At 42.9% G+C, this 22,831-nt stretch overlaps 1 protein-coding gene across 5 annotated transcripts in view; it reads left to right on the top strand.

Annotated features, from left to right (window-relative positions):
- The window catches only part of dock11 (dedicator of cytokinesis 11), a 103,856-nt gene that overhangs the window by 41,276 nt on the left and 39,749 nt on the right, over window positions 1-22,831 (top strand). For 3 of the 5 annotated variants that reach the window (XM_034290586.1, XM_034290583.1, XM_034290585.1), the window contains exons 23-42: window positions 32-121; window positions 257-378; window positions 4,814-4,883; window positions 5,045-5,170; window positions 5,571-5,642; window positions 6,926-7,072; window positions 7,395-7,478; window positions 7,861-7,972; window positions 8,480-8,518; window positions 9,913-10,094; window positions 11,262-11,375; window positions 11,473-11,548; window positions 12,303-12,391; window positions 15,638-15,761; window positions 16,826-16,892; window positions 19,298-19,345; window positions 19,904-20,046; window positions 20,315-20,430; window positions 22,032-22,169; window positions 22,322-22,504. In XM_034290586.1, the coding sequence (XP_034146477.1) occupies window positions 32-121; window positions 257-378; window positions 4,814-4,883; window positions 5,045-5,170; window positions 5,571-5,642; window positions 6,926-7,072; window positions 7,395-7,478; window positions 7,861-7,972; window positions 8,480-8,518; window positions 9,913-10,094; window positions 11,262-11,375; window positions 11,473-11,548; window positions 12,303-12,391; window positions 15,638-15,761; window positions 16,826-16,892; window positions 19,298-19,345; window positions 19,904-20,046; window positions 20,315-20,430; window positions 22,032-22,169; window positions 22,322-22,504 (2,142 nt within the window). The remainder of the gene's footprint in view (window positions 1-31; window positions 122-256; window positions 379-4,813; window positions 4,884-5,044; window positions 5,171-5,570; window positions 5,643-6,925; window positions 7,073-7,394; window positions 7,479-7,860; window positions 7,973-8,479; window positions 8,519-9,912; window positions 10,095-11,261; window positions 11,376-11,472; window positions 11,549-12,302; window positions 12,392-15,637; window positions 15,762-16,825; window positions 16,893-19,297; window positions 19,346-19,903; window positions 20,047-20,314; window positions 20,431-22,031; window positions 22,170-22,321; window positions 22,505-22,831) is intronic. The other 2 variants (XM_034290587.1, XM_034290584.1) reach the window with 1 other exon arrangement.

The raw sequence follows: 22,831 nt of genomic DNA, 5'->3' as shown, positions 1-22,831 counted from the left end.
GTTGGTTCATAGCGTCCTTTGTGTTGCTTAGGATCTGCACCTCCACAAGTTCTTCCAGCACTGCCAGCTGATGCGCTCATCGTCGGAGGGCAACCCAGCGGAGCTCATCAAGTATCTGAAGGTGAGAAAGGTCGACAGGGGATGAGTCCCCAATACACAAGAGGCACAATATCAATCTCCCTCCGTCACTGGTTTGTCTATGTTAACGCTCTGTCTCTTCCTCATCCTGTTTCCTTTAACCCCGCCCCCCCTTCAGTGTCTGCATGCCATGGAGACTCAAGTCATCATCAAGTTCCTCCCCACTGTGCTGGTGCAGCTGTTTGAGGTCCTCACCACGGCAACCAAAGAAGCCACTGAAATTGCTGTCAACTCAACCCGGTGAGTTTTGAACTCTGACCCTGTTATTTATGTCGTCATGACCCAAAATGTCCGCTTGGGTCTGACCTGTAAGTGAAAAATCAGTCATTCTGTCCCTGAGCAAGGTAGCTGGTTGCTGTAAGAGGCTTATGAATAAACAATAGTATTCATAAGTGTGATCATGCACAATGATTTAAGTGATGATACTGTTTTCTTCCTTCTGAGTGAGCATAAACACTGAGTTAAGTGATGATTAGGTTGTCATCCTTCAGGGTGATCATACACACTGAGTTAAGTGATGATAATGTTGTCATCCTTCAGAGTGATCAAACACACTGAGTTAACTGATGATGATGTTGTCATCCTTCCGTGTGATCATACACACTGAGTTAAGTGATGATAATGCTGTCGTCCTTCAGGTTGATCATACACACTCAGTTAAGTGATGATGATGTTGTCATCCTTTAGAGTGATCATACACACTGAGTTAAGTGATGATGATGTTGTCATCCTTCAGGGTGATCATACACACTGAGTTAAGTAATGATAATGCTGTCGTCCTTCAGGTTGATCATACACACTGAGTTAAGTGATGATAATGTTGTCATCCTTCAAGTTGATCATACACACTGAGTTAAGTGATGATACTGTTGTCATCCTTCAGAGGGATCATACACACTGAGTTAAGTGATGATGATTAGGTTGTCATCCTTCAGGGTGATCATACACACTGAGTTAAGTGATGATAATGTTGTCATCCTTCAGAGTGATCAAACACACTGAGTTAACTGATGATGATGTTGTCATCCTTCCGTGTGATCATACACACTGAGTTAAGTGATGATAATGCTGTCGTCCTTCAGGTTGATCATACACACTCAGTTAAGTGATGATGATGTTGTCATCCTTTAGAGTGATCATACACACTGAGTTAAGTGATGATGATGTTGTCATCCTTCAGGGTGATCATACACACTGAGTTAAGTAATGATAATGCTGTCGTCCTTCAGGTTGATCATACACACTGAGTTAAGTGATGATAATGTTGTCATCCTTCAAGTTGATCATACACACTGAGTTAAGTGATGATACTGTTGTCATCCTTCAGAGGGATCATACACACTGAGTTAAGTGATGATGATGATGTTGTCATCCTTCGGGGTGATCATACACACTGAGTTAAGTGATGATGATGTTGTCATCCTTCAGGGTGATCATACACACTGAGTTAAGTGATTATGATGATGTTGTCATCCTTCAGGGTGATCATACACACTGAGGTAAGTGATGATAATGTTGTCATCCTTCAGGGTGATCATACACACTGAGTTAAGTGATGATGATGATGTTGTCATCCTTCAGGGTGATCATACACACTGAGTTAAGTGATGATGATGATGTTGTCATCCTTCAGGGTGATCATACACACTGAGTTAAGTGATGATGATGATGATGTTGTCATCCTTTAGAGTGATCATACACACTGAGTTAAGTGATGATGATGATGTTGTCATCCTTCAGGGTGATCATACACACTGAGTTAAGTGATGATGATGATGTTGTCATCCTTCAGGGTGATCATACACACTGAGTTAAGTGATGATGATGATGATGTTGTCATCCTTCAGGGTGATCATACACACTGAGTTAAGTGATGATGATGATGTTGTCATCCTTCAGGGTGATCATACACACTGAGTTAATTGATGATGATGATGATGATGTTGTCATCCTTCAGGGTGATCATACACACTGAGTTAAGTGATGATGATGATGTTGTCATCCTTCAGGGTGATCATACACACTGAGTTAAGTGATGATGATGATGTTGTCATCCTTCAGGGTGATCATACACACTGAGTTAAGTGATGATGATGATGTTGTCATCCTTCAGGGTGATCATACACACTGAGTTAAGTGATGATGATGATGATGTTGTCATCCTTCAGGGTGATCATACACACTGAGTTAAGTGATGATGATGATGTTGTCATCCTTCAGGGTGATCATACACACTGAGTTAAGTGATGATGATGATGTTGTCATCCTTCAGGGTGATCATACACACTGAGTTAAGTGATGATGATGTTGTCATCCTTCAGGGTGATCATACACACTGAGTTAAGTGATGATGATGATGTTGTCATCCTTCAGGGTGATCATACACACTGAGTTAAGTGATGATGATGATGTTGTCATCCTTCAGGGTGATCATACACACTGAGTTAAGTGATGATGATGATGATGTTGTCATCCTTCAGGGTGATCATACACACTGAGTTAAGTGATGATGATGATGTTGTCATCCTTCAGGGTGATCATACACACTGAGTTAAGTGATGATGATGATGATGATGTTGTCATCCTTCAGGGTGATCATACACACTGAGTTAAGTGATGATGATGATGTTGTCATCCTTCAGGGTGATCATACACACTGAGTTAAGTGATGATGATGATGATGTTGTCATCCTTCAGGGTGATCATACACACTGAGTTAAGTGATGATGATGATGTTGTCATCCTTCAGGGTGATCATACACACTGAGTTAAGTGATGATGATGATGATGATGTTGTCATCCTTCAGGGTGATCATACACACTGAGTTAAGTGATGATGATGATGTTGTCATCCTTCAGGGTGATCATACACACTGAGTTAAGTGATGATGATGATGTTGTCATCCTTCAGGGTGATCATACACACTGAGTTAAGTGATGATGATGATGTTGTCATCCTTCAGGGTGATCATACACACTGAGTTAAGTGATGATGATGATGATGATGTTGTCATCCTTCAGGGTGATCATACACACTGAGTTAAGTGATGATGATGATGTTGTCATCCTTCAGGGTGATCATACACACTGAGTTAAGTGATGATGATGATGTTGTCATCCTTCAGGGTGATCATACACACTGAGTTAAGTGATGATGATGATGATGTTGTCATCCTTCAGGGTGATCATACACACTGAGTTAAGTGATGATGATGATGTTGTCATCCTTCAGGGTGATCATACACACTGAGTTAAGTGATGATGATGATGTTGTCATCCTTCAGGGTGATCATACACACTGAGTTAAGTGATGATGATGATGTTGTCATCCTTCAGGGTGATCATACACACTGAGTTAAGTGATGATGATGATGATGTTGTCATCCTTCAGGGTGATCATACACACTGAGTTAAGTGATGATGATGATGTTGTCATCCTTCAGGGTGATCATACACACTGAGTTAAGTGATGATGATGATGATGTTGTCATCCTTCAGGGTGATCATACACACTGAGTTAAGTGATGATGATGATGTTGTCATCCTTCAGGGTGATCATACACACTGAGTTAAGTGATGATGATGATGTTGTCATCCTTCAGGGTGATCATACACACTGAGTTAAGTGATGATGATGATGTTGTCATCCTTCAGGGTGATCATACACACTGAGTTAAGTGATGATGATGATGATGTTGTCATCCTTCAGGGTGATCATACACACTGAGTTAAGTGATGATGATGATGTTGTCATCCTTCAGGGTGATCATACACACTGAGTTAAGTGATGATGATGATGATGATGTTGTCATCCTTCAGGGTGATCATACACACTGAGGTAAGTGATGATAATGTTGTCATCCTTCAGGGTGATCATACACACTGAGTTAAGTGATGATGATGATGTTGTCATCCTTCAGGGTGATCATACACACTGAGTTAAGTGATGATGATGATGATGTTGTCATCCTTCAGGGTGATCATACACACTGAGTTAAGTGATGATGATGATGTTGTCATCCTTCAGGGTGATCATACACACTGAGTTAAGTGATGATGATGATGATGATGTTGTCATCCTTCAGGGTGATCATACACACTGAGTTAAGTGATGATGATGATGTTGTCATCCTTCAGGGTGATCATACACACTGAGTTAAGTGATGATGATGATGATGATGTTGTCATCCTTCAGGGTGATCATACACACTGAGTTAAGTGATGATGATGATGTTGTCATCCTTCAGGGTGATCATACACACTGAGTTAAGTGATGATGATGATGATGTTGTCATCCTTCAGGGTGATCATACACACTGAGTTAAGTGATGATGATGATGTTGTCATCCTTCAGGGTGATCATACACACTGAGTTAAGTGATGATGATGATGATGTTGTCATCCTTCAGGGTGATCATACACACTGAGTTAAGTGATGATGATGATGATGTTGTCATCCTTCAGGGTGATCATACACACTGAGTTAAGTGATGATGATGATGATGTTGTCATCCTTCAGGGTGATCATAAACACTGAGTTAAGTGAAGATGATGATGTTGTCATCCTTCAGGGTGATCATACACACTGAGTTAAGTGATGATGATGATGATGTCATCCTTCAGGGTGATCATACACACTGAGTTCAGTGATGATGATGATGTTGTCATCCTTCAGGGTGATCATACACATTGTTTCCCGGTGTCACGAGGAGGGACTGGAAAACTACCTGCGCTCTTTTATCAAGGTAGAACAACATGAGTGACACGTGCAACCAAATGTATTCCCTTCCAGTTGAAAGTATTCTTTAAATTATAATTTAGAGGGCTGTGTGAAGGTTGTGTGAAGGTTGTGTGACAGTTGTGTGAAGGTTGTTTATGAATGCCTGTCCCTGTGTTGTGTCCTCAGTATGTGTTTCTGACCAACAACTCGTTATCTGGAAACTCTGCCACCACTCACGAGGTGCTGGCCACGGCCGTCACTGCCATTCTCAAACAAACAGCAGACTTCAACACCAGCAACAAACTCCTCAAGGTGGGTGATTGTATGCGTGTGTGTGTGTGTGTGTGTGTGTTTACACATGGGCACTTTCAAATATATTTTTCAGTCAGAAAATTGTAATTCCCTTCTTGGCCAGCTGGTCGCACTGTGCGACATTAAAACGAGTCAGCCGGTCTAGCTCCTTGAAAGAGGATTGGACCCTTTTTCCAATGCATTACTATTGTATGGTATTTTTATAACCAGGCTCCATTGACCACCACATTAAACAGTTGAAGGTCATTGGTGCTTTGTCATTCACGTGGGTCAACATTTCCGGTCAAAAGTAGTGTGCTATGTATACTAATGTGTACAGACTGTCATTTAGGACGTAGTCAAAATGTTTCACAATTGAGATGGAGGTCAAACATCTTCTTTCTCTCTTCCTCTTTTCTAGTATTCCTGGTTCTTCTTTGAGACCATGGCCAAGTCTATGGCCCAGTACTTGCAGGAGGGCAACAGGATCAAGGTTCGCACCCACACATTCCCACACACAAAAGCCATCAGGATGGAGGGGTGGAGTTTGTGCATTTCCACATGATGGAGTTTTCATGCCTTTACATGCATATATTTTTCAATCCAGAGTTTCTCTTCACACTGTCCTAGCTCACCGCACGAATGTCGCAATTAATACTTCCTCATTCTAAGCAGTACAAGCATTTAGCCGCAAATAAATGTGCTCTACTACTCCCCACACCCTGAAACCCCAATTCGGAAGACTATTTTCCCTTGCATATAAACCTTAACCTAACTTGAACCTTAACCCAAAACATCTAAACTTAACCCCAGCCCAAAACTCAAACCACAATCGCAACCTTCAGCTTAAATTCAACACCTGACCCCAGGAGGTTGAATGTTCCTGGTTTTATGGCCCCTCTGGTGATCTATGGTCCTTACAAGTATAGTTTAACACGCGTAGTTAAGCACACACTCACAGACAAATGCACAAACAAAGGCACACACATATACAAAAACACACAAGGGAATGTCCCTCCAGCTCATCTACGCTCACTCTTCAGTTTAAATTCAGTTAGTCACAGGGATATCTCTGTTCATACTCTCACCAGCTCACACATTCCAATCTGATCTGTGGCTTTTTTGTGTTGTTACAGTATGTTATAAAATGAAAATAAGTTCTGTATATTCCAATTCTGAAGATTTATTTTTATTTTTATATTTGACATAAGAAATGGTCCTTCTAGTGTGGACTTGTTATGAAGTGGGTTTCCATGGTTTAATATAGTACCAGTCTCATCCTTGATTTCTTTCTCCACTTTAACTACTGTCAGTTAAAGCATTGCAACAAAAAATGTCAAGGCGAGACGATCCATTGTACTTAAAAAAAAAAAAAAAAGAAACTGTCTTGTTGTCCTCTGAGATAAACACAAGTTGTCCTCTGAGATAAACAGCAACTTGCTGAGTTTCAGCAACTTGTGTTAAACCAAAGGACGTTACAACCCCTGCACATTTCAGTGAGTCACATCTAACCTCTTGGTCATCCTGCTGTTTTGAAAGAAACCATTTCCTCCCGTCCTATTAGGTAATATGCCATTGGATCTGAAATTAGATTCTAGACTTTTGAGAACCACAAATCCATGCGTTCTCTTTCCATAGCACAGCCACGTGCTCAAGTTAGGATCTATTTGTCAAACGGATGCAGAGATGAGTGACGTTCATCACTTTAGGTCTCCTTAAACCGGGTCCTGGCATTTTCGTCAGTATCTGAGCCTGTACCCTGTTATGTCCTACCAGATGCCCCGGGCCCAGAGGTTTCCGGACAGCTTCCACCAGGCACTCCAGTCCCTGTTACTGTCCATCATGCCTCACATCACCATCCGCCACGCAGAGATCCCTGAGGAAGCCCGCTGTGTCAACCTCAGCCTGGCTGGCTTCATTAAGGTCCGGCCCCCTGTACTCCGCCAGTACCAGACACTGAAGGACGGATGATATCGAAAACCTGCTGCTCTCAGAACGGGATCAGTTGATATAAAGCCGGGTGTTTCTGTAAAAGCACTTTGTGACAACTGCTGTTGTAAAAAGGGGCTTTATAAATACATTTGATTGATTGATTGATTGATTGATTGATTGATTGATTGACATGGAGACGGCGTGGTTTCCCCTTCTGACAGCAGGGGTTCATTTTATGTTGTTATGGTGTTCTGGTGTGTTTTATTTTGTTGGCTGGTCCTGTTAACGCCCCCATCTGTGTTGACCACTGCAGCGCTGCCTCACCTTCATGAACCGAGGCTTCGCCTTCAGCCTGATCAACGACTACATGTGTGGTTTCACCCTCAAAGACCCCAAGGTATTCCACCACAGGATACTTCTCCAGTGCTATTGTTGGAGGGTACAGGGGACTGAAACACAACCTTCTATTCAGAACAGAGCTGCCTTGACTGGGAAATACAGTATGCGCAAAAATAATAATGGTGTCCTATATATACAATATATACGTATATGTCTTAGCGATTAGCATCCAAACAAAACAAGGTATCCCCGTTACAGGCATAAAGATATAATGTTATTTCACGTGGTCACAGATTTTATTGCTACTACGCTTCTCAGCATTAGCTAATAGACGATAATCCAAGCCAGATGCCAAAGTATTTTCATTATGATTCTTCAGTCCCACCGAGTGTGACCTCCCTTTGGTTAGCGTAGTGTAACGCTGCTTTGTGTACGGACAGGTGTGGACGGAGATGAAGTTTGACTTCCTGATGACGGTGTGCAACCACGAGCATTACATCCCGCTCAACCTGCCCATGGCGTTCGGTCGCACCAAGCTGCAGAGAGTCCAAGGTAGGCGCGCTCGTCCGTCCCGTCACACGCCCACCAGCGCTCGCCCCCGGCCCGCACCGCACACAACCGTCCGTCGGCTGGCGTGCACAGCTCAGGCCCTCCCGTCTACATGGGCGTACGTGCCCGTGCGGTCACGTCCGGGTCCCTCCTCCCGTTGGAAGACATCGAGCCCAGGCGGTTCATGTCAAAATGAATAGAACTGATGAGGAGCCCCGGTGTTCACTAGGCAGACCATGAAGGACCAGAGCTGTGCAACCCCCCACGAAAACACACTAATCTGCCTTGTTGGTTTGGCCCACTCACACACAAGCCTATTAGAGATCTTAACATGTCCTGCCGAGCGGAGTATACATTACATTTTTTTTTGACAGTTAAATGATATTCACCCAGCCACAGTATGTTCTGATTGTTCCGCTGCATGGTACAGTATGTTTATTTATTCATCCTAATTTCTACCCCCCCCCCCCACCCCACACCCTCTTGTTTTGTTTTGCTTGTGGTTGTCAGATTTTATTTCGTACGCGACAGAGCTTTTCAGTGCAGTAGGTAGGTGGTACCTCCACGCCGTCAACCGCCACGTTCGCCGTCTGGACTGACAGGCCTCTAACCCATTTCAGCTATCCCCCGAGTCCTTGAACCACACTCGCTCACACTTCCATAGGGTCTGCTTGGGCTGTTGCTTCGCTGAGTTCTCACATTTCTCTCTGTGCCTTCGCTGTCCCTCTATCTTTTTCTCTTTCTATGTTTCTATGTTCCTTGCTGTATTTGTATCTCTCTCCCTCTCTCTCTCTGTGTCTCTCCTATTCCAGTTCTCTAATCTGGTTTGGCCTCTCTTTCTGACTGTACTAGTATAGCACCCGCTAACAGTTCAGACAGACACGGGGGGGGGGCTCAGAAAACAACCTGTGAGTTTTTCAATGTTAACTTGAACATTACCGTCACACGTCTGTCATCGTCTTTGGCCCTAATCAGAAAGGCCACGGTTCTAAAATATCATCCACATTTCAGTTTTGTACAGTGTGGCAGTAATTCGATTCATTCCATCTGCGCTTTTCCCAGGGTCCCGGTCAGGTATTTGAACATTTGATAGGAGGTCGGCCCATTTTCATCCGGATAATGAAATGGGCGGACAGAGAGACATAGGTTTTTTTTTATAGTTATTCTGTGGATGCAGCCAGATGTTACAAGCTTCTCACCCACCCTAACTGTGAGATTCTTTCTTTTATAAAGGAGGGGCAGGCGAGACCAAAGGTTTCTGTCTGAAAATAGAGCTGGGTGCAATTATCTTATTTGCATGATCCTGTAGCTCTGTGTTGTTTTCATATCGCAGACGGCCAATAACCAGTGTGTCTCTTCGCTGTGTCCAGACTCCACTGCTGGCCTTGTGTTGACTCAACCGCAACAAACGTATCAGCCGATCAGAAAGTTCAGAAAGGCCTCGCTATATGATGGCATATTTCAGAAGCATAAGCAAAGCCGTGGAAATACACTGAGATGATAGAATGGAAAAGATCAGAATATTAAGTCATATTCCCATTATAAGGTGTTGATGCTATCACAGGTTTTTCTCTGATTTCCCTCAGAAGCGTCGGTGTTGTTTTGCACTGGAAGAAAACCATTGCGCCAGTGTTCAAGATGTGGTGTTGTGGTTTTTCAGGAATTGACTGGATACATGGTTTCCATTAGTGCAACACAACAATAAGATATATATATATATAACAGGATCTGACAGGATCTGTCAGTGGAAAGCTGCTTTTCAAACCCAAGTTAAAGAGCCTGGTTGACACATAGATGCACTCCCAGACAGTACATCACTGTTGACTTCACCTCTGTTGTCTGAGCACCCTGCTCTCATTTTAGTACACCGCTCTTGGCATGGAGAACGGGGGTGTCATACATAACGTGACTCAACCGTGGTGACCTCTGACCCCTGACTTCAGATCAGAGCCTGGAGTGTTCGCTGACGGAGGAGTACTGTAAGAACCACTTCCTGGTCGGCCTGCTGCTCAGGCAGGTGGCGGAGGCCCTGCAGGGGCCGCCGGAGGTCAGGCAGCTGGCCGTGGCCGTCCTGAAGAACCTGCTCATCAAACACGCCCTGGATGACCGCTACAACACGTACAAGGTCAGACTGCAGCGCTGCACCCCGGGAACACTCTGAAAACAACGTCCCAGACGTCAAGTCAGAAGGGGCCCTTGGGACATCTAGGGTTGATATCGGAAATAATAAAGTTTACTCACTCCAAATGTTTAAGGTTTCAGGTTTGACAGTATGAGGTGTGTTTTACGATTCCATCTCACCCGTGATGATAATGGACTGTTATTAATGTCCTGTAGATCTGGTCATTCTACCAGAGGCTAGGACAGTGGTGAGCTAGCTTTGGGATACATCTAATATACTGAATGGCTGGCGGGGCCCCAGGAGAGGTTTGGGAACTACTGGGCTGGTATGTAATAGTATGAATTTCCCCATGACACATATCCACTGGAATCCAGCACAAGACCCTCTCAGCTTATCTGTCGGCACGGAATGTAAACTGAAACCTCGTAAATCATTATGGAAATATTATCCTTTTATCTATGTTTTACTCCTTTGTAGTGTATTGTAATTGATAAACACATTTTAGATTTCCTTATTTGGAAACAATGTGAAAAAGACTGTGTCGGGCCAGTTGGACTGTAGTGCCTTCACCCTCGGTGTGTGACATTGCCCATATAACCGTCAAACCTTCCTATTTTCGTTGTAATCAGGGTGATGCACATGGTCTTAATCTTCCTTCTGTAAGGAACATTTACACGGGTGGAAAGGGTTAACTACAGTAAGGACTGTAGGGTCCACGTTCTTTCCTGGGTCAAGATAAGGAATTAGTCTGTTATGCAAACCACACCTTTATCAGAGTGGTGAATGCAAATAGACTGTGGCAGCCAATCAACATGCGGATAGAAAGTCCAGCCTTCCAGTCCTCTGTAGATTAGGGTTGTTTGGTTTGGCACGGACCCTGACAGCCTCAGTGGTATTTTACAAGAGGGTACAGGGGCAGGGAAACCTGTTCTATAACCTGCACAGATCCGGTTGGCATGCCAACAGTTTGCTGACGCAACAATAAACAGTGCTGGCAGTAATCAATCTAATGAGTGAAATGTAATCCCTACGTTAACCTGATATTAACTAAGTTGAAATTGCTTTTCTGAAACCAGCCGTCAACATTGGCACAGGTGAATGACAGCTCTAATCTGATGTTTGTTAAACCACATTAACTCGACCCGGGTTCGTTCCCGGTCTGTATGTCAGAACCAGCAGGCCCGTATTTGTCTGCTGTACCTTCCAGTGCTGGAGCTGCTCTACCAGAACCTCAAGCAGCTGTCTGCCCAGCAGTACACATCCAGCCCTGGCCTTGCCTTCAACGTGAGTCCCCTTATATCCGACCACCCCGGGGGTCCTTGTTTACTTTGGTCTGGGTTGAGTAGGATCTTCAGTGAGTGATTGCCCCGTGCTCTTCCAGGGATCCAGAGACGACTTGAGGTCAGCTGGCCTGCTGGACAACCGGAGGACCAGCGCAGCCTTGGATAAAGACCACGGTGAGTGGGACGCCTGGCCCACTGGGCCCACGGTTTCACATACAACGCGCTCCGCTTCATTTACACCAGCGACAACGCAGAAATATAAGCAGCATGATGAAAAACAAGTGTAGACTGAAAGGCACGTCTAGATTAGACAAAAATAAGACAGTGAATACAACACCCACCGGAGCTTAGTCCTTCATCAACTGTCCTGCCCCCCCCCCCCCATAATTGAAGTGTTCCAGCCACCAACCTCCCATCTCCTACAGCTCGGTTCATAGGGCGGCAACAAACCGCAGCCAAACAATGAATTTTCCTCATTTTCTGTGGAATTGTGACTCTGATGTTGCTTTAATGAAGTACAGTTGTACAACACATATTTCATCGTCCACCCAGTCAGGATTAGAATGTGTGTCCGACATTTTTTCCAAACAGCACAGGAAGCCTGGTTTGGGAGGATGTGTGGAGCTGAGTATGGGAACGCGACGGTAAACAACAGGTTGAGACCATGTCATTGCACTAGATGTTAGATACGGTCCTCTCCATCCTGTCCCTTGATCAAGGCCACATCTCGGTCTCATTTACAACAGCTGCAATCCTCCGATTAGCCAGTTCAGTCCCATCTTTTTCTTCATAGCCTAGCGCCAAACTTTAAGCAGCAATCTGTCCACCCCTAAGCTTCCTGTCTCCCCACCGCGTTACCTTATCTCACCTCCCGCCCTCCGATGCGAAGCTAAAACACTATGTCACCGCGCGTCTCTGTTCTCCCCAGGCCCCGTAGCCCAGAACGGGCACCCGGTGAGGAGAGAGGACTCCCGAGGATCTCTGTTCATGGAGCCTGGCACCCCAGACAGCGCCGAGGTAAGGGGCCACGGAGGGCTTGTGGAGGAGCGGCACCGACGTTTCAAATCGTTTTAAAGAAAGCGGAGAAAACAACATTTTTCAATATTCTGGTGTTAGGGTGCCGTTTGGCACCCAAGGGGGCGTGGCAGCTTTGGAGTCGGGTGCATGGCAGCTGAAATCAAATATTGAACGTGTGTACATCCTGTTCCATTGAAAAGGATGATAAAAAGGGTGTGAGTGCCCCAGGTTCTTATGCCATGTTTTCTTACCGTGGCCATGTTTTCATTCCCTTTGCTCTACAGAAAAAAATAATCAATCCAGTGTGTGACTCATTTCCAATTAACCATAAAACACCCATGTTGGATGGAGATGAGAAGAATTGGCTAATGCATGAACGTTTTTTGAGATGAGACCAGATGTCATTCTACTTTTAACTAAAACTTGCTCACCCGCCTGCTCACACTCTGGCTGAGACAGTCTTTGTGGCTGAGTCGGTGGGGCACAGTTTGTCAGAAGACTGTGGGTTTCATTCCCACTTTGCCACCCATACTGTACATAATACAATTATAATGATGCACTTCTGACCGTGGGTTGCTTTGGATAAAAGTGTTTGCTAACTTGCATAAGTGACATATTATTAAGTGATATATTAGTGTTAACTAATGCCACTGTTAAATATCATTTAATTTCTTACTCTGTGGAATGAAAAAATGCCACTGGTTCCCTTTCTTTGTGTTTTTTCTCACTCAACTCCCCTGTTGGGGCTCAGAGGTGAGACAAAGGGCAATCTTATTTTGCTATTCTCACTGTCAGGCCGTTATGTGACACTGCTGTCAGTAGAAAAAGTTAAAAAAATATGCTCCATTTCCAACTTTAATTTCCTCCAACTGAATTGGATGTATGTTTATTGCTTTTCTTCATTTCATGTCTAATTTAGTGGTATGAATACATTGCCCTTCATGTTGTTGTTAATCAGCTTGGTTTTAATCAAAATGACATGGGTTATTATTAATAATAATAATAACAATTTGCATACCTAGAATTTCTTTTGAACCAAATCTAATAGAAGTGAGCATCCATGACTAAATATTTTTCAATATGGTAAAAAATATGAGGTCATGCACTGAATCTATTAACTCAGGGAGGACAGAGAACACAGCAATGAAATGAGACAAACGGTTGACCTTTGTAAATAAGCTAATGGCAATAAAAATAAAATAGCTACATGCCTGAAACTACCCATTTCCACTGTTAGGGCGATAATTAAGAAGTTTCATTAAATCGACTTGAGCTGCGATGAACCTGCCTGGATGAGGACATGTGTATTTTAGATATGATTCATAAGATACAAAGGATCTCGGGGTCACAAAGTCTCCAAAACTACAGCTAAAACAACCTCCACACCAACATGCTTTTATCTCTAGAAAGTGTCTGGAGTTTTGTCATTAAAACTGTCTGGAAATCGTATATCTGATCAGATCAGAAAGGGATATTTTTGGCCCCATAAACTAGTCCCATTAGTGTTGTGGGTGGTCATGCAGATTAAAATATACTCCTCATTGTGAAGAATGGTGGTGGATATTGATGCTTTGGGGCTGTTTTGCTTCCAAAGCCCCTTGGAACCTGGTTAGGACCGTCAAGTTTCAGGAATGGAGGCAGGGCCAGTGGCAGGATATATGGGTGTTTATTGGAACCCAGTTGGGACGAAATCCAAAGTAAATCTAACCTGTACCTAGGCGCAAAAAAATAACTATACTACCGTAAGGCAGCTCTATAATCTCAAGGGGATATATTAGCGCACAGCATAAACACATAAATGTAACATACACAGTAACCAACAAGGCACACAAGGAACAGAGGGACATATATACACACAGCGAATGGGTAAGAAACGATAATGAGAAGTACTAGGAGATTTTAGATCAAATTCTGTCTACTATACCTGTGCTGGACCTGATCTTACAGGAAGAATGTTAAAAAACATCCTCCAGATCCACATAGAAATGGTTTACTGGCCACAGAATAATTTTGTGCCACAACATTCCAGTCCCATAACCTGAATCCCATTGAAAATATGTGGGATAGGCTGAATAGAAGAGTGCACAAAGTACTAAATGCAGGTGAACCAATAATTGTGAGATGTAGTTGAGAAGAATATTTATTTATAGATCAAGAATTATTTTATCTTTTAACAATTACACCACAATTAAAGATCCCTCTCATTGAATTAAGCTAATAAACAACAATGCATTTTATGCATAGCTTTTGGTGTTCATCTTTACCAAGGGTGTCAATTATTCTGGAGGTCATTTAAAATGGCATTTTCTTTCTACCATCCCTCCGCTCCACAGAAGGGGCTTTGAGGTGGAACAAACAGAGAGCCTGATCTAATGCTTTCCAATGTCAGATATTGATGCTTTGCATTAAAAATATACACCAATCAGCCATAATATAATGACCAGTGGCAGGTGAAGTCAATAATACTGATAAACTCGTTCTCATGGCAACTGGCAGTGGGAGCGATATATTAGGCACCATTTGAACATTCTGGCCTAATTTGATGTGTTAGAAGAGAAATTTGAAAAAAAACATTACATCACGTGGATGGCCTGGTGCGTGTGTGTCGCTTACCTGGAGAACAAATGACACCAGGATGCACTATGGGAAGGAGTCAAGCCAGCGGAGGCAGTGTGATGCTTTGGGCAATGTTCTGCTGGAAAACCTTGGGTCCTGCCATTCATGTGCATGTTACTTTGACACGTACCATTTCTTGAGCATTGTATTCCCTGATGGCATTGACCATGTTCAGCAGGATAATGCGCCCTGCCACAAAGCAAAAATGGTTCAGGAATGGTTTGAGGAACACAACAAGTTCAAGGTGTTGACTTAGCCTCCAAATTCTCCAGATCTCAATCCAATCGAGCATCGATTGGACCAATTCAATGGAGGCCCCACCTGGCAACTTACAGTACTTCAAGGATCTGCTGCTAACGTCTCGGTGCCAGATACCACAGCACACCTTCAGAGGTCTAGTGAGGTCCATGCCTCGACGGGTCAGGGCTTTTTTGGCGGCAAAAAGGGGGACCTACACAATATTAGGCAGGTGGTCATAATGTTATGGCTGATCGGTGTATACACAGAGCCTTCAGAAAGTTTTTAGACCCCTTCACTTTCTCCCCATTTTGTTGTCTTCTAGACATAATGCATAATGAATGAGTGTTTCTGACGCCATGTTTCCTTTCTCTGCGGGGTGTTGCTCCCCAGCTCCACCGTCGGGGCTCCACCATGAGCACCAGTACCACTCTCCCTCCCACTGGCAGACTGGGTCCTTATGAGATCAAAGGGCTGCTGCTTTGTTTCCTCCACATCATCAGGGCCATCTCAGAAGGTCAGTCAGCACAACATCTCCGACACCATTTTTTTCATTTGTTGCTGAAGGGCAGTAATAGGCTGAGCAGAATTAGGACGCCAACCAAAAGGTTGTTAGATCGAATCTGTAAAGAAAGGCATTTTAACCCTAATTGCACTTAGGAAGTTACTCTAGGTAAAGGTTTCTGCTAAATTAGTTAAATGTAAAAAACTACTGTTATATTCTACGTTGATGATTATGATTTTAGTTTTCTGTACACTGACACAAGAATAAAACTTAAAAGCAGCTGTGCATGGTCTGTAGGTCCCTGGGTTAGAGTGGTACGTCAAACATGCTCCCATTGTACATGACACGTATGTAAAGCTTGGGAGTAATACATGATTTGTACTTTCAGGGGTGTTATATGTGTTTGATATATATAAACATGTGTACTGCATTTGCTAAATTTGAGGCCACTGAGGGAATAACACCAGTGTTTAAAGCAATGTACTTTGTCTTGTGTTTGAGCATCTTGTTATCTGTATCTTGTTTTGTCTGTACACTGTGTTTCTTTTTTCTTTTTACTGTTTGTCTTTAATCGTAGAAACTAAACTGTATGTGTAAACAGGTATATGCAGGTCCCATCTGTAAAAGAGACATTGGTCTCAGTCTGTATTCCTTGTTGAAATAAAGGTTTAATAATAATAATTCTGTGCTAACCTGTACAGTTACATCTACCTCTTTACTGTGTAAGTTAGATAGGCCTACTCTTTGATGTGTATGTGTTTTACATCACATGTTGGGTTCATTTACTCTATGCTATTCCTATTCTATTATTGTTATAGTCTTCAGGCATTTCCTTGAACGTCTGTACTTGGTGAATTCCTGACTGTTCCTGCGGTTGTAGCAGATGGGCTCTATCCTTAGTCACCCTGGTCATTACAATCCTTTCCACCAGGGCCTGTTGAAACATTGCACACTATTCCCCACTGGTGGTGTATTGTGTGATGCCGCTGTGGTCATTGTTTAGTAGCCTGGGTATTGTTGTCTGTTAGCCTGCTCTGTATCTAATTATCTCCATCTCTGTGTCTCTCTCTCTCCAGATAATCTGCTGGCCTACTGGAACAAAGTAAACCCTCAGGATGTCATGAACTTCCTTAGTCTACTAGAGTGAGTACACATCTGAGGGGATGTAGGATTGCAAAATAATAGAAAGCGCTGATCTCCCTGTTTGGTTCATTCTGGACAATTACACATGATTACACAGATTTTATCAGATTTATCCTTTAAAGCTGGAGTATATATTCAAGAACAGGAAGTATTTCCGTATAAATTTCCCAGAATTCTTGCCTGTCGCTGGTGTGACCTCAGTTCACTCTTAAAGCCCCACACGTTATCGGTTCACTTTATTCAGCTCATCTAAAAATGTTTTCCATCCAAACAGGTGAGTTGACATGCCATTCTTTTAATTATATATTAAAATGAATGACTTAATTATCTAAGAGAGGAACTGCCACATCAGCGTTGCAGTGTAATGTATTTTGCTCCTTGAGTTCCATCCATCGTGGATAGGCCAATAGCATCCAGCTGTACCAATGTTCACTCCTGCTTTCAATGGCGTTTTTTCGCAGATTTGCTTTCTTTTGATATGAAACACATTTTCTTAGATACCGTACAAAACATTTATAAAATTGGCTCGCTAGCGTGTCTTGCTGTTTGATCCATAAAATGAGAGTCACTTCCTTATTTCCGCCTCAGCTCTTTTTCTGATATGTCAAACACATCACTTCCTTTGTGCTGGAAAAATTTTCCCGCCACTGCAAGAGCCGACCACGGTATACAGAGGTTTTCAGATGCAGGCCTGGGATCTGATATGAATTAATCCACATTCCAGATTAATAGGATAGCGATGTGTTAATACAATACGCTTCAAGTACCCCCCCAGCATTTCGAAAGGATTGAGATCTGTGCTTTGACTCAGACATTCCATAACCCTCCATTTCCCCTTTTTGAGCCATTCTGTTTTTGCTCTGCTTTTGTGTTTTTAATTTTTGTCATGGAACATCCAGTTACATTTCTTCCCACTATACAGTTGTGCTCAGACATTTGCATACCCTTGGAGAATTGGTAATAAATGTACCATTTGTAAAGAAGACAAAAGTGAGCAGGCAAAACACAAGTCTTTTATTTCTTATGGGATTCATATTCAACTGTAGGTCATAACAGAATGGCACAATCATAAAACCAAACGTGGCAACAAAGTAAAGGTCAGGCTACTGCGATGGCCACGCCAGAACCATTTCCTGCTGTAACCACTGGAGGGTCAACTTGGCCTTGTGGTTAGGGTCATTGTCATGCTGGAAATACCAAGAGCGTCCCATGCGCAGCATCTGTGCAGAAGAATGCAAAGTGTCTGCCAGTATTTTTGGATAACATGCTGCATTCATCTTGCCATCAATTTTCACAAGAGTCCCCGTGCCTTTAGACCTCACACACCCCCAGAACATCAGTGAGCCACCACCATGCTTCACTGTGGGCATGGTGTTCTGTTCACTACAGGCCTTGTTGACCCCTCTCCATCGTCGTATTGTGCTCCTTGAAACAACCACACAGTCTTTTTCCAGAGCAGCCTGTATTTCCCCTGAGGTTACCTGTGGGTTTTTCTTTGTATCCCAAGGGTATGTAAACGTTTGATCAGGGCCATTTGGGTGATTTCTGTTATCATTATGATTTAAAAAGGAGCCAAACAACTTTGATAAAAAATTGATTCACATGACCACTATCTTTAAGTAAAATAGTTTTTTTGCATGATCAGTCATATTTTCAAAATCAATGCCAAAATTTCACAGTTTCTGCCAGGGTATGCAAATTTATGAGCACAACTGTATTGTTGTGCGTTGTTGTCTCCAGATTTTAGCACCACAGCTAACTTTCAGTTAGCTAGCCAGCTTCTAGCAATTACCTAATAAGGATTGCAAAGCAGTATTAACAACAAAAGTGTAAATCCATAACAAAACAAAAAATCTCAAAGACAATTTTCCTGATACTACACTCTCATTACTAGACAGATGTTTTAGGTGAAACAGTTCCAAGAGCTGTCAAACTGAAAAGACTTGGACTTGGATGTTTTTTTTTGTGTGATGGGAATCAACAGGAATGTATATTATTGCAGTGTACAGCCCTTTTGAAAGCTCCAATTTAAACAGCACAATGCGTCATGTCAGATAACATTAGACAGAACAGAAAGCCAGCAAACAAAACCCAAAATGTCTAGAGGAATGCCAACCAAGCCAGAGGACTTTGCCTTATTCATAAAACATTACTGCTTCTTTAAGTTTGACAGGTTTGGAGGTTTTAAATAAAAATATGCATTTGTCAGTATTGTACATTATGTTTGAGTATTGTAGAATTTCGGATGAATCTTCTTAGGGTTTTATTGTATATATATATATATATATATATATATTAACTGGTCTGGATCGTCCAAAGGTCCCACTTTTCCCGTATCAGAGATCCCTTGTACCTCAGTGTGGATATGTATGAAGTGTTATTCCATCCTCTTAAATATTTTCCAGAACGTGCCTGAAGCAGTTTCGTTACGCTGGCAAGAGGAACATTGGCAGGTGAGAAGTTAGGCTTATAAGTCTGTACAGCAAGTTGGGGAAACCCATGGTCCAGTGAAACGTGAACACATTACAGTGAAATATCCTTCATAACATTTCTTGACTGTTCAAAACGTCATGTAATAGTGAGTGGTTCCAGATCCATCTTCAAAAGGAAAGCTCAAGGTTAACCTCACTAATCCAGTGACAGGTAGTATTATCATGCCAGCCAATGCTTGTTATTTCTTGCTTTTCTCTTGTTCCTTCCTCATCTAATATATGATGTCATTGTCCTCCTCGGTCCACCTAAACTATCGTAGTGGACCTGTGTTACCAGGTCTGGGTTTTCTAGTTACAGTCCTCTGCTTGTCCATAAAATGACTAATTCACTCTTCAGTCATCTGTAGTAGATGTAAATCTCTGTTTGTCTGCTAGTTTATCAATCAGTCAAACATATTCATAAATGTGATGTCTGAATCTTACAGTACTGTGTCTAATAACAGTGTTACTGTGTCTAATGGTGTGCGTGGGAGACTGTGACGTGTTTCCCTGCATGTTTGTCTGTGTGTGTGTGTTTAGGAGCCAGGATGCCTGGGTTTCCAAGCTGTTTTCATCAGACAGGAAATCCCAAACCATGCCCGTAATGCGTTGCAGACCCGGACTCATGCAGAACAGACTGCAGCAGTTCGGCACCATGGAAACCTCTATGACTCTCAACATAGGTCAATACCGGATGCTTTATTTTCCCTCCCACTGCCCCAGTCTTGTCCTCCGAACCTCCTGACAGGACCGTAGTACCCCCACCAACCCAAAACCCACTGTCCTCCCTGAGTCCGCGTGGCGGTGACACCATGAGTTTGAACACCTCTCCACCTGTAACACACATCCACTGTATTACCCTTTCCAGATGTCCCAGCACAACATGAGTAGGCCCCTGCTGGACAAGCGGTCTGTTTGGTTTTGTGGTGACTCTCTCTCTCTCTGGTCCAGGGGCAGGTCCTTCAGAGGCAGAGGTCCACCACCAGGCTCTCTTAGAGGGCTGCATCTCCACCGAGGCCTGCCTCAGTGTTCTGGACGTCCTGTCGCTCTTCACTCAGTGTTTCAAGGTCAGTCCTTTAATCCAGGTGTAATTTCCTTCAGGCTCCACACCTCAGTGTTGAGGTACTTCCCATTTGTTTGAATAAAGGCAAGGGGACATAATGTGGAAGATCCCTATTTTTGGAAGGTCATGACCGAACAGGTAGTGCTCTGGGATGCACAATTTATTGCCCAAGTATATACTGTTTGTGTCTGCTAAAATGTACCAATTATAATTCAAAACATTTATCTGTGAACACAACTGAGAGTATTACTTTGAAAAAGAGCACTGTATTTACTCATTTCCCAATAGGTTTGATTAGTTCAGAATGAGTAAATTGATAAGAAACAAAATACAGAAAGAGATGTCTGTCTCTAACAGTGAAACAATGCTTGTCTGTCCACACTGTTGGCTTGCTTAGCGGGAATCAGCGGTTTTCCAGCTCCTTTCAATACAAACCTCAGGAATGTGGTTGGAGAATTTTACCCCTGACTTTCATGGAACATTGGTTGCTACATTATTCATTTTAAATGATACTTTAAGGGTCCGGAGCGTGAGGGTGTACACTGTAGTTAGAGTCAAACACACTGGTTCTGCTTGGGTACAATTGTTAAACTAGGCTCATGGATATGCAATGTACATTTTTAAATAATAAATGTATAAATACAATATACGTGTAGGTTCAAAATCTGATGCAGTATAACCCCAGGATGCCCGTTTAAAGCATCATCATTTCTGTAAAACTTTATACAATATCCTACTTAAGAGTAGGATATATAAGTAAAACAACAAAAAATATGTCTTTTCAACAACTTTTCAATGTCATTTGCCCAGTGGCTTTGGCATGACTTAAGAGGTTTGCCAGAAATTCTTTCAAGCAAAGTTCTGATTGTAAAAAAGATGCATTGCTCCTTTAAGCCAACAATACCTTGGCCTCAACATTACCAAGCTATTATATGCTTTTACATATAGTATAAGAAACTGATACAATCAAATAAATAACACAAATAATTGAAGCACACTATCCCACCCAAGCATCTCTTATAGAATAAGAGGTCTTACTCAAAAAGAGAACTTTTCTTCCAATTCCTAATCTTCCCTTCTTGAGAAAATGGGATTTTCAGTGTGCTTCCTAAATTGACCCCAATGCAAATGTTTTACTGTGGATATTATCATCCCAATAATAGGAAAATTTTGAGACACATGGGATTGCATGTACGTATTTGTTATGGAAAATTTGATGAATCTAAACAACAGTTTAAGCAGTAAAAATATCAGTCAATTCATTGAACCTTTTTTAAATTAGACATCACACTTTTTCCTGCCACTAGAAGGGTGGTGACCTTATCCTGTGAGATAAGGCCATCTTTGAATGTTTAATCCTTGTTGAATCCTCTTAACAGGCTGGAGTCCATAGTCACTGGCCTGAATCCATAAATTCCATGAGTTTTTCTTCTCATATTAAATATTAATCTAAGTGATGGTTTGTGATGACAAAACAAGAAAACCAGCTGCTGGACTGGTCAGGTGTGATTTATGAATGAATTCCTTGTTTGTTAAACTCAGAACCAGCTGCTGGACTGGTCAGTTGTGATTTATTAATGAATTCCTTGTTTTTTTTTAAATCAGAACCAGTTGCTGGACTGCGACGGCAACAACCCCCTGATGAGGAAGGTTTTTGACGTTTATCTGACCTTCCTAAAGGTTGGCCAGTCAGAGTATGCCCTCAGACATGTCTTTGCCTCCCTCAGGGCTTTCATCAACAAGGTGGGTACAATATGACGCCCCACTTTAGAAGCAGGACATAAGCAATGGAGTGATTAGCGCAGTAGATGGAATGAACCGATCGAATGAAGTCATGTAATGAATACTGACCTAACAAAAGCCCTTTTGGCCTCGTCCTGCCGGTGTCTGAACAGTTCCCGGCGTCACTGTTCAAAGGCCGCGTAACCCTGTGCGAGGCTCTCTGCTACGAGGTGCTGAAGTGCTGCGTGTCCAAGATGGCCCTGCTCCGCGCCGAGGCCTCGGCCCTGCTGTACCTGCTCATGAGGAACAACTACGAGTACACCAAGAGGAAGACCTTCCTACGCACTCACCTGCAGGTCAGGTCCAATTAAACGGACCGGGAGGGGATGGGGCGGACGGGGCGTAGGGGCGGCTCGTAGCGGGTTGGAGGGTGGGTGGGCGGGGTCTTTGCCCGGCAGGTCAGATGCAGCATCCCTCTAAATGGAACGGAGATGCCAGCTGTCTCTTATCATCCAGTGAACTAAACGGTGCAACTCTGATGCTGCGGTTGCATTATAAGCAGTCGTCACTGTTATGATTATGAATGAAGTCTCCACTCGTGTAACAGTATAACTGATTCATCCACCGCTAATGTGATTATGTATGAAGTCTCCACTCGTGTAACAGTATAACTGATTCATCCA

The sequence above is a fragment of the Esox lucius genome, chromosome 24 (assembly GCF_011004845.1).
Source record: "Esox lucius isolate fEsoLuc1 chromosome 24, fEsoLuc1.pri, whole genome shotgun sequence".
NCBI classification, from domain to species: Eukaryota; Metazoa; Chordata; class Actinopteri; order Esociformes; family Esocidae; genus Esox; species Esox lucius.
This window is presented reverse-complemented; position numbering and strand designations above follow the sequence as displayed.